This window comes from Cydia fagiglandana, chromosome 11, assembly GCF_963556715.1.
Source record: "Cydia fagiglandana chromosome 11, ilCydFagi1.1, whole genome shotgun sequence".
Classification (NCBI taxonomy): domain Eukaryota; kingdom Metazoa; phylum Arthropoda; class Insecta; order Lepidoptera; family Tortricidae; genus Cydia; species Cydia fagiglandana.
The window spans coordinates 17,752,242-17,765,194 of NC_085942.1; the positions used below are offsets into that span (position 1 = coordinate 17,752,242).

Sequence of the window (12,953 nt, forward strand, 5' to 3'; positions counted from 1 at the left end):
CAAACGATTATAACTCACGTAGAGATCTAATGCTGCTTTTTGTTTAGATGTTTTTTGTTAAGTCCAATATTTATAATTGGTTCAAAATCAGCGTCGCGCAGGTGAGTTCTGAGACTCATTGATCTTAGCCCTTGTATATTAAGCAAGTATTACAATTTGAAGTTATTGCTTGCGTAGCATACTTATTGTATTGAATCTATATAATTTATACCAAATACAGAATTAAAAAACTATTTTATGGACCTTCTTTATAAATACAAATATATATAGTAATCATTTTTTTACATTACAAAGTCATCTCCACAACAGTCTTTATTTGGGTAGTTTTATTATTTCTACTCAAAATCACGAATTCTTTGAACCTAAAGGAGAAAAAGATTGTGCACGAATTTTCATGAATGACCTGATCCTGCCATTCCGTTCCGCTACCCTAATACAAAGTCTATGAAAAATGGCAACAGAATGAAAATAAACATCTTGAGACACTTGTTTGTCCGAATAGGATCGAAAGAACTCGTGATTCTGAGTATAAATATTAAAAAAAAAAAAAGCTTTACTTAAATAAAATGACCCATTTGTGTGGAAGCCGGTTCGGACATGCTAATCTCATGATTAGACAACGTCATACGCCGTCTAACGTCAACGTGGCACGGGCTGAGATACAGCCCAGATTACGATGGGTCCCGGTTAAGACGACGTTTTATTATTTTTTTACTACACCGGGGGAATACGGACGCTTAGAAATGTTCACTTTTGAATGAGAAATTCCCAAGTCTTCCCCAAATTTGTCTCATTATGAGACTGTTCAACCTCCTTGGTTTGCCCAGATTAATTGATCCTGGAGTTGCAAGTTCATAGGCTATGCGAAACATTTTGTTGGTCACTAAGGTGCCTTCTGCTATAACAGTTTGGCAATCATCACAGCAATTTCATAATTCGACACAGTCTAAATGAGAGCTTTTATGGAAGTATAAAGATGCGGTTATAGAAGAAGCAGAACTAAGAAGAAGTTAGGACACCTGACACGGCACGACAGCTTCCTAAACATACTGGAAAGCAGGATTGAAAAGATGAATAGCAGAGAAAAGTCTCGCCAAGTAAAAAATAATGCGTCGTATTAGATTTCCTCAAAAGACTGGCCCATGAAAGAAAGAATTGACGATTACGTCAGGTTAGATACTAAAAGTCGTTATTTCACGAGTGTCAAGTGGAACCTTTCACATCCAACAACATTTTTTGAAATCTTCACATAAAATATTACTTAGTCGAACACATGCGAGATATCGCCCAAGTGCATTCCGACATGGCACGCCGCAAATGGACGAGTGCTCTTAAACGCAATTCGATATGCATAGCAAATTCACGATTCGACAATTGAAATTTGTGTTTGGCTCCGATATATTTTATTGTCATCGATTTTTATTCCGGTCTTGTGCTGCATTGTTTTATATGTATTTTATGATCGGAATAGAAAATGGATTCTATACTGAAATTCAATTTTGATTCGTGTTATGTGTCGTTGTGTTTGTGTTGTATCTACAACTGCATATCTACGTGTACGTTGCTTTTGACCAAAAAAGATCTCTTAATTTATGCCTCATGGTTTTTAGTTTGTAGTTTGTGCCCGTGACAACGTCCGTGCAATCTTTATTATTTCTTGCGAACTTTACCGTGCCTTGTAGTGATATCTGTGATCACTTGAAAACTGTATTACAAGGAGTGAAATTGGTAATTGATTAGATTAAAAACTGTCATTGTTTCTGTCACCACTATTACCATACAAAGTTTTACCAAATTCTGTGCAGTAACGTACAAATGTCGTCTCTCTATTCACTCATTCATTAAATATGTCAATAGTATCAACAAATTGAATCAATCATTTTATATTTATACGTATAAGTTATAGTTTTAGTAACAGGATAATTATTATCATTAGCCATAATGTTACCTCAAGACTTCTTTTCGACGATTTAAAATAATGAATATTATATCAAGTAAGTATATAAAAATATATGTGTTAACATTTACCTTTAGAAATATGTATTTGTAGATATTTATATAAAGTAATCGTTTTCTATGGCTCTTTTTTAGAAATCTATTCGAACGGAAATAGGTCGAACATTGGTAGCACGTTAACAAAATGAAAACTGTTACGAGTACCTATGAAATATTTCATATTGGCAAAAAAATATTGACAGGCTGGATACTATATTGACTGTCACAGGAAATTAAAGATCTATATGAAATAAAGTATAAAATTGGTGGCCCATATTTTAATTAATTTTTATAGCAATTTATCAATTCAACCATTTATGATAAATACAAGAATCTAAGCCTTATTGAGCTTACTGTGTGGCTGGGGCTGGGTCGATTTGTGTAAGATTCTTTCGTAATATTTATTTATGAAGTTACGAAGTACACAACACTTAAAATAAACCAGGCGTTAAAATCCAAAAACATTATCTGAAACCGAATACTCTAAAAAGCGGTAAAACGTAACAGTGCACGCGAAACTCTTAAACTGGCAAGATAAGCCCGACGCCCATCTCCTTTTACAAGTCCCATTAACTTCGGCAAAGCAAAGCCTCCTAAACTATGCATGTATCGTATGTGCATCTCTTTTCAGCTGGCCACCTCGCACTAGTTAACATTCAGCCAACATAAAGGGTGAAAAAACGTCCGTTCAAAGCGAACAGGTTTACCAACACTCGAGATGCCATCTTTTGAGGGGCATGAATTCGATCTCTTTGCTGTTCATGCTTTTCAATGGTTGTAACTTTTCACGTCAGCGTTAAAAATGCGGGATAACATGGTTCGAATTCCAAATCGATTCAAAAAATAAAAATAAAGACATAACTTTTTTCCATCGACGTTTGTAATACTGTTGTCAAGGACTCGACCAAGAGTATTCTGTATTAGCATTTCAAAGGTCGGCGTTTGGGTCATTCAGTAACCCTATCGTCGTCCATTAGTTAGTGGCAGGTTAATAAGGTTCTTTGTCGGGGACCCTCGGCGCTTTCACAATTTCGCGTTGAATACGGCTTATCTCCGGGCTTGTTTGCTTGCACCCCTGTAAAAGACCTAGCATCCTCGTGCGCCAATTTTTCTTTAGTTGGAAATTACGAACACAAGACGCGGACTTTGAGGAAGAGCTCCTTTTGTTTCACGTTTGTATTTATTATCCCCGCTTTAGAGGTTTATGATGACAATAAGAGTGTAAAATTCGATCACTGCCCTATCAAAGGCCCAATAATATGTTAGTAAGGGGATTTCGTCGCTCGAAATCCGTCGATTGAGCCTTTCAATGGCTGGTTTCGACGCGAAATGGAAAATTAATGGCATGGAAGTAAATTTCTTTGGATAACGCGAGACAATAGAAGATGGCCGATTATAGGCAACATGGAATCTTACAACTATATTTTAAAGAACATATATGTAGTTTTTATCAGTAGAAAGTGATAACAACATCTTGACTTCTTCATTTTGAGTTCTTGACTCAATTATTATTTAGTTACAGATTGTAAAAAGCTGAGAGTTCAAACTTCTCAATCTTAGCTGGGTTACTAATATTTTTTTTGTTTTTACATATAAAAAAAACAATGTACTTTATCACCACGAACAGTTCTTTTTATAGATATAAATTTTCAATACCTATATTCCACTGTTTTAAACTTCAAGGTGTTTGCAATACCCTACTCTACAAAACTCCCAAAACTGTTTTCAAGAATTATCGCTGCATTGAAGAGGCAGCCCGGTCCAATAATAGATAATATCTTGGGCCTAGATACGTTATTAAAGTTAAATAACAGCGCGCCCTCATGCAGAAACTTCTATTACAGGGGATAGGAAGAAAATCCCTTATCAGAAGCGATTATTGGAACGGGATTAATATCTATAGGATGAGGCCAGATGGGATTTTTAACCGGTTCTTTGATTGCGACTTCTGTTTTGAGGCTGATAGAAGCGAGGGTTAAAGATAAGTCTAGGATATGTCCATGGACAATTAAACCTGAGAGTGGGAAGCAATTGTTTGGTTTTTGAGAAATAGTTCTAAATTTTGAGAACTATTTAATAGAGATTGTAGCTTCAAGAGCCAAGAAATTGAAGAAATTATTGAGATGCAGTTGAGACGCAACTTCTTAAACGACTAGAACAAGTGCGTATGTGTTTGTATCTTTACTACACGAGTACACGTGTTCCACTGAAGTATAGTCTGTCGTTTCAAGGTCAAGTATCAATGGAGTCGTTTCAAGGTCAGGTATCAGTAGAGTCATTCGAAAGCTGCTGTAGTTAGATTTAAGGGATTTAACCCTGTCCCGGTAGTCTGACGTTTTCAATAGACAGTCAATTTTAAAATTGACAAAACTATTCTAAACATAAAATGTAGCCACAAAAACTGAGCTAACTGGGCATTCCTCGGGCTAATTCGAGTGAAACACAAATACCAAATTGGCGGAATGTCGATGTCGTGTGCAAGTGAATTCCGGCTGCCCTACATTGACACGTATATTCCGATCGGGAATCGGACCATACGTTTGCGATGGTTAGTAACGTACAGGAACACTGTACCTGTACGTTCCTGTATATACTTTCTTGGCTGTCTTTTAGGTGCATAAATAATTTGTCATATATTTTAGCGCTTTTTCCAAGGAACATCCTAACGATTGGCGCAGAAAAATACTAGTATATTACAAAAGCGACTGACATCTGACCTTCCGTCCAAGAACCTGTCCGAAATCCCTTATTAGACTTCCTTCACCAAAAAGCGAATGGTATTTCAATATTAAATGATATTCCGTACAAAGGTAACTTCCAAGAAACATACTTAGCCAAGAGCGGGGTTTCGAATCGCTTGTACCATCGCCCTCACAGTTAATTGTACATAGGTGGACCTTATGCCTTTTGTAGTAAGGTCCACCGATGTACAGTTAGGAGTGTTGCTCTTTGTATATGTCGGCGGCCGATCGTAAGATCAGGCAGATCGTAATGTTCCTGTGTAATGGTTAGACGATAGTCACATTAAACCAATACTTATATAGGTAGGATAGGTTCGTTAGGTTGCTTCAGATGCCCGAAGGGCGAACTGCCCAGAAATAGGAGCCCCGCGTCGACTCAGGGAACGAGTCAAAGATTTTCACGTTTCACGATATGCCTAGGAATTTCACGATATGCCTGATCTTATGATCGGCCGCCGACATATACAATGTGTAAATTCAATACGGGCGGGGCACTTAAGAAGTATGTTGAGATAGATTTTGGCTAGAAATACAATGAAAATTTTAACACAAAATAATTCGGCTCGCCATGTAATACTACACACACGGGATACGAGAGCTTTTTATACTAGCCGTCGACGCATGGTGGCAGTTACTATTAATAAGCTCGTATCACCTACTGCCATGTTATCTTATGTCTGCTAATGTTTGCAGTACATTGCTGCTCAGTAAATTTAATAAATAATAATTACGAAGTCACAATTAAGTGTAACTTTAAAAAACTTCTCAATCTAACCTTTAAACGAGCAATTCTTGTTTGTTTATATATATATATATATATATACATATATATATATATATATATACATATATAAACAAACAAAGCCATTCCCGAAATCCATATTATATTATTATATGGAAATGGCTCTAACGATTTCGATGAAAATTGCTATATGGGGGTTTTCGAGGGCGATAAATCGATCTAGCTAGGTCTTATCTCTGGGAAAATGCACATTTATGAGTTTTTATATGTTTTGTCACCCAGATATTTAGTGATAAAACGGATCAATTCTATATCTGGTTTAATTTATTGCCCGTATTGGATTTACACACTGTATAAGAAATTGTGTAGGTAAAAGTTAATCCTTACTCATTTAAAATTATAAGATATACGGTAAGACGTTAAAACAATTAACCAAGTTTACACCAGATAACTCAAATTTGAAAATACAACTCATTTTCATAACGGAAGCTTAAAATCAACAAAATGATGCTACAAATGTTTGATATGGAATTTCGCTATTCAGAATAACAATAACAGATAACTGTAGAAGAGACTGAAATTATCGCTCATTCATATTCATGAGATGTGGATGACGGGACCGCTTCGGGGGCGTTCGCTGATACATTGAGTGTTAAACCAGCGGCGAGATGAATGAAGAAATAGAACAAGTTTACGGAAAATATTTGCTCTTCAAAACAGAACCAGGCGAATACGGTTTTACCGTATTCCAGGCTTTTATAGTTCCGTGAGGAAACCATAACATATATGATGAAGACGAAAGCATATTGAAATATTTTTGGCAAAACTCAGCCGATTTGTTTAAAACCGCCTATGAACTTGAGATTTTTTAGGGAAGTCTACGCAAAATTAGCATTTAAGGCAATTTAAGAAATAAAGCGGACAATATCTGGTGGCAAAACACATAGGACGATATGCTGATGAGTGTCCACGTTTGAGAAGTTAAAGGAAAGGGAACAAGTTAAAAAGTTGCCCTTTTCGCATCGGTAGGTACGTGGACAACATGTCAACGTGGACGAGTTAGTAAGTTTAGAACAAGAAGAATGTGACAAACTTAAAAAGTATTTTTTTTATCTACGAACTGCTTATTACAGTTTCATCCAACAATTAATTTTACACACAAAGTGTGTTGTTTCTATTTCTCTTATATTTCTATCTTTCAAGCTGCGTATTATAATAGACTGTCCTGATATTTACGTATTTCAAAAGCTTATTTTTACATGAAAGCCATCTGCTTTTTCAATAAAAAATTATAACATATATCATACCAAACTTGTTACTAACATAATATGGGACTAGTCCTGAAATAAATATTATTCATTCATTCATTCATTCATATCGCATAAATTCCTTAAGCTCGTATCACGCATCACCGTTTGCTTTGATTGATCTACCCTAAGTAAAGAAAATACGTGTCGTTTTTGATGCTTCAGCTGTGCGTGATATGAGGAAAAGTATATTTTAACGACGAGAGGTAAGAAGCAAATATGTTTGCAGTCCTGACGTAGATATATTAGCATTTAGATTATGTGCTCGTCGAAACACATGGCGTCATGAGTCTTCGCATTGACGTGTATCGACGATGAGATGTTTTTAATATTCTGGTGAGATTAAAAGGGTGTTAATATTTTACTTTAACCGATCAATTAGAAAACCGACAATCTTTTAGTATCTTGTTTGCCTATTAAAATAAGGTTTTTGATCACCATTGTTTGGGCGCCATTTTGTAATAATAATTGAGAGTTGAAGAACAAGTTGTTTACGATTGTCACTTAATGAACATTTACATAATTTGATCAAATAACAAGCACATCTTGTTTAAATGACAAAGATAAATAAATCTCCTACCTAAAGTTCTTTAGTAAGCTTGTGAATTTGTGACAAAATAGCCATTTGGGACTTCGGATCGTCAGATTGCATTTTCCATGCAAAACGTTAAACCATTGCCGTGATAGTTTGGAGGCACAACTCAATACCATACGCTCTGTCTGCCCGAAAACTGCCTCATCTGTATACATGCATAAATTGTACCACCCGATCCCCACAATATGACAGTTCAGAGCCTCTATCCCCTGGCGCATGTTAAAATGCAAATGAAGAACACTTTTTTTCTCTTTTAAATCGTTCTAGTCGTAATCGAGATCGACGGGTAGTCACGTCTCTAATATATTTTTTAGGGTGTCGTAAAGACATTGAATGCGAAATCTTTTTTACTCTTACCAACATGTGCCGACATAAACCAATTTCTGGGTTGTAAATTTGGGTTTAATCGAGATTGAGGCTTGTTGCGGCGCGTTAAAGTCCAGATTTGTTGGTTGGTCGGTTTGTGATGTTGGTAAAAAGTGTAATTTGGAGGCGGGGCGCATTGTTGTATCATTTGGTTCATTAATTGCGTTCATAAGTTCGACGGCGGCCGTTTTATCGCCGGCGCAGCCGCGCTGCTGCCTCGCTTATGCAAATGTAGGCGCCGCGTGTCCCTAATGTTGGCATTATAACAATTTAAGAAGTAAAACAACAATAAGTATTCCTAATATTACGCAGACCTTAATCTCGCGGCGTAATGTATTGCCGTAACCAAAAAGTGGTCAAGTATATCGCGCGACCACGGTTTTGGACAATGTTGTATAACTGCCATTGTCACCTGTCGAATTCATGTCCACAAAAATGTATGAATAGCGCCGCTTAAATAAGTAAAGGGTTAGAATCCTTCCTTTAAAGAGCAGCATCAAACTTAACAAACTTCCCTCTCATTTCCATATTGAGGTTAAACGCAAGTCATAATTTTCAAAAATCAGTCCCAGGCACGTTAATTTGGACGAGACCGCTCAGTTCCCGTTTTGATAAAGCAGTGTTACATTTAATTATGCGGCAAGGGTAGACTGGGGATTTTTGGTCGGAGTTTTATGTTAATTCGAGGCCCACGCTCCTCTATGCTAATGGTAGAATATGAGAGGCGAATTCATACGGAACCACTATTTAACCCAGAGCGTGTTGACTCAACAACTCGACGTAAGTGGTGGAAATATGCAATTTATAAAAAAAAATTACAACTATGATTCAATTAAACTGACAATCTAAGTACATATTTTTAAAGAGTGTATATACTTATAGTACTTTAAACTTGTTAATTCAAAAATCATTGTACAGTCAAGTTAATAAATTATATACCTACATTTGTAATTTGTGTTTAAAAAAATTTGTTGCCTTGTCCGGATGATCGATATTTTTGAGCTACAAATTAGATCGATAGGAAATTATGAATAGATAAAACCTTGGACTTGGACAGACAATGTATTCGCAATATTCATCGCTCTATCGCTTCGTAAATGCCTGAAATTCTCAGGTAAATTCTTCTGATTGATTTTCTTTTTTCAACTCGAGAATTTTATCAAGTCGAGAATTTTCCAGTATTCTTCAAATATCTATGTCGCCATTTGGAAATGTTATTCCTAAATATAGATTCGCAGATAATAACGAAATTTGTATTTAATTACTCAGGTACATCAATCACAATACCATTTAGACTGTTAGTAATAACAACAATCATTTGTGTTATAAATGTTATCAAGTAGTATTATAGAAAATAATGTCGTTTCATCGCTAGCCCATTTTCACAGGATTTAAATATAATAGACTTAATTAATTAATTATAACACTACTAACGTAAACCCTCATTCGTTAATTATTTCTGACATTTTATTAATTAAGCATTACTATATTGGTAATCCATCATCCTATTCTACAAAGATAATAAAAATAATAGAATACAGTCCACAATAGAAAATGTAACAGACTATATAGAAAGAGACAGATGATTCTCCGTGTGATTTATGACATTGGAAATTCTGTATTGATTGATAGACTGCTAGACACCGATTCGTATACTATTGGCTATTAATTGCAGTTGAAAGTTTTAATTTATGACCAATTTTGTATCTTGTCACAGTGACAATAGTATGAGGTCTGAGCGGCTACCACGAAAACTGAAATACGCAAATTGCGGGGATCTTACTCTGTTACTCCAATGAAGGCGTAATTAGAGTGACAGAGAAAAATTCCCGCAATCTGCGAACTTCGATTTTCGCGTACTCTCTTCTCTAGCGACTTTCATATTGATTGTCACTGTGACAAGGTACGAAATGGGTCATAAATTAATACTTTCGACCGTACCTCGGTAGGTACCTCGCACCACGCCGCAACCCAGACAACGCCGCACACGACGCGTCTGCGTATACGCAGTGGCAGGTTTTAGTGAGGACATTTAAGATTTTTTTTTAGCGAAAATTCATATTTAGAAAATGTCTAGATTCAGACAATGCAATACTTCAGTTCTTTGATTCGCAGGCTTAATGATGGAAAGCATTATGACGTTTCTTTTTTCTTTATTATAGAATTCATACACGCCCGTTTGGGGGCCACGAATGAGGGTTCACCATCAGCTAAAATTCATCATCGACTCACCGGAGGCGTCCACTCGGCACAGGAAGATCAGGCAGCACAGTAGAGCGATGCGGTGGAGCGGGGAGCGCCGCTCTCGCATCTTACCGCAGCCGCGCCGCGCCTGCGCAAGCAAACACGTGACAACGCGCACGCCCCGCCCCCCTCATCACCGCGCGGCGGGCGCGCGCGACATCCAATACCAAACCTTATTCTACTTACGATAAAGTCTATATTTAACTAACGAAACTATACACATCACAACCGAGTTTTTGCCACTTAATAAAACCTAATTATATCACAAAAATACGACAACCGCTTCGATGATTAAAATTTTTCGAAATTTTATTCCTTATTTAAGTAAATGTATAAGATTTTAAACACGTAGACGATGAAGATTTTTTTTAAATATTTACAACGATTTAAACACCATATTTTTTATTTTTATAGATTAGGGCGAAAAGTTAGCTAAGCAAAAGGGTTTCACTGCGCGAGTTTTATTTGGAAGCACAGTTTGGTTGAAGCGGCGGAGGAATTTCAACCATATTCCATTGTTATAAGCACTATTTTGGTCTTCTCAACTGCACTCGGGTCGGGTAACACTGCACTGGCACGTTCGTCTCAATTTAATATGCACGGGTTTTTTCTCAACAAAACACATTTTTATAGTTTGCAGCCAGTATCATGGACGTCGATTTTCTTCCTTTACACCTGAAAACATAAGGAACCATGTTGTAACTCAGTCGACCACTGAGAGACAACAAATTTTCGACCGTGGGAGTTGGAATGCGTTTTCATAAATACACTGTGGTGGGTTTATATGAATAATGTGGGTAGATTGCTAGCCGCCTGCTCGCTTCATCCTCAGACTGCTTATGGCCACCGAGGCGGGCGGACGTGTGACACGTCACGGTACCTGATTAACTTTACCAGTTGCCTATTCTACTGTACGCGATACTGACGTGTAATTGTCACATTTTTTTACTAGGTAATTTTCCTCAAAAGACGTACAGACAAATAACTACTTTATGTTATTGACAGCGACCACAAAACGCGACACGAACAGACTTCACAAGTTTCCAATTCACATCCAATCCAATCCTACACAGAATACTAAGTAACAACTGTTCGGAACAGTATTTTGTTATAACGGACAGCTTTCTATTCAGAATTCCTAACCTAACCTAAACATGTAACCCACTTAGTTTCACTGTAAATAAACCGAACGCCGAAACTTCAAGTCTTTGAAATTAATAACTCTAAGTGAGATACGCCTTTAGAGACCAATATTGTATCTGGGAGTATCCGCTAAGAAATGGTATTGCGGATGTCGTCTAGAGCATTTAATAAAAGAAAAGTGTTTCGTTTGCGGCCGCTACCGCCGCAATTTCATTTACACTGATAAATAAAGCTCGTAGTTTACTGGCTGCTAACAAATATAATAAATTACTCAAACGATATATAACTCAGGTATCTCGTAGACGAGAGGGTTTGGTATACATAAATGCCGTAATACCACCCAACTATAGACATTTCAGTACGATGGATTGCTCATAGTTTAAAAGCCATAGGCTCAACCTAACCAGCCACGACAAATTAAGACACCAAACTCAACATAGGTCCCTTCAATTCCGTCAAATATTTAAGCAAAGTTCTCGCGCCGGAGATAAATTACGGAGGAAGATAGTTCCTCCCGAACTAAATATTCAATGATAGGAGGGAGTCTGCAGCAGTTTGCACAACTTATAACTTCAATAAGAACGGACCAGGTGTGACCGGCGATGCTTCGAATAAAGCTATTTGCATAGAACCTAGTAGAATTGGTTTAGGTGACATAACTTCGTTATTATATAGTGGAAGTTCTGACGCAACGCTTTTGGCCCTATGTATCTACGTAATCGGAGTTACTCGCGATTTAGCAATGCAGTCTTAATTAAGTATTCTAGGTACTTAATTTATAAAAAAATGCTTTTCTATAAAGAAACTGAATGCGCAAATTAGTGTACCTATAGCTAAAAACTTAATAATAAATACGAGAAAGTTTTGCGAGGTGTGCTTATATAGGTATTCAACAAAAAATAGACAGTTTATATGGTCATAATTGTGTTGGAAAATGCACATGTACAGTCACATACGTATTTGTATGCAGGGGTGTTAAGCTAATAGTTTTGCTGACTATACATATGTGTGAAACTAATGTGTAAAACTGAAGCCTCTCTAGCTTTTCACTTTTATATACATACTTATTCAAATGTATTAGCTAATTTCTGTTTTGCACAACAAAGTTAATGTACTTATGTAAGTAATTATATGAAATGCATTAATTGTTCCTAACTTTTAAATTAACAGGCCATTACCATCACAAGTTAAGTAATTAAGACGGAGATGCGACATCCGGCATCAGCGGTGATCGATGAACCGTTGAACACAGGACATGCGTGAACCTTATGGCAATGGGATAAGATCTAGCTACGGTCAGCTAAGTGTGTTGCTGGGTGAACATTGCCCCGAATAGTAATCTGGCGTCGTCAGTTAATATTAAATCATTTGTATCTTACTGAGGTACCGTGAGTTCCAAAACTAAGTAGGTTTTATTGCCTTTTTAACGAGTTTTATAATCCGCAAGTAAGTATAGCGGGTTAGCGCTGATTGACTAGCACGTTATCTTTTCGCGGATTAGCAAAGTAATATTTTGGTTTTATGTAATTACTTAATATGGATTTCCGCAAAGTAACGCCAGATTCTATTCATCATTTCAATAATTTCAAGTGCCAAAACGAATGCGAAAATAAAACAACAAGTCATTCACACGCGATAGCCCTTAAACCAAACCCCATAGAAACGAAATTAGCTAGATTGAGTGTTTAAAATATGATTGTATCGCGTGAGTTAACAGACGTTGGCAGCCTGTCACCACGTCAGGTAATCCATAGCTTTGCGGAATATCAGGGGACAAATTCAGAAAATTTATTTCAAACCACATTTTATAATAATAGGAA

At 36.7% G+C, this 12,953-nt stretch overlaps 1 protein-coding gene across 5 annotated transcripts in view; it reads right to left on the reverse strand.

Annotated features, from left to right (window-relative positions):
• The window catches only part of LOC134669117 (tyrosine-protein phosphatase Lar), a 680,297-nt gene that overhangs the window by 312,246 nt on the left and 355,098 nt on the right, over positions 1 to 12,953 (reverse strand). For all 5 annotated transcript variants that reach the window (XM_063526652.1, XM_063526651.1, XM_063526653.1 and 2 more), the window contains exon 5: positions 9,979 to 10,078. In XM_063526652.1, the coding sequence (XP_063382722.1) occupies positions 9,979 to 10,078 (100 nt within the window). The remainder of the gene's footprint in view (positions 1 to 9,978; positions 10,079 to 12,953) is intronic.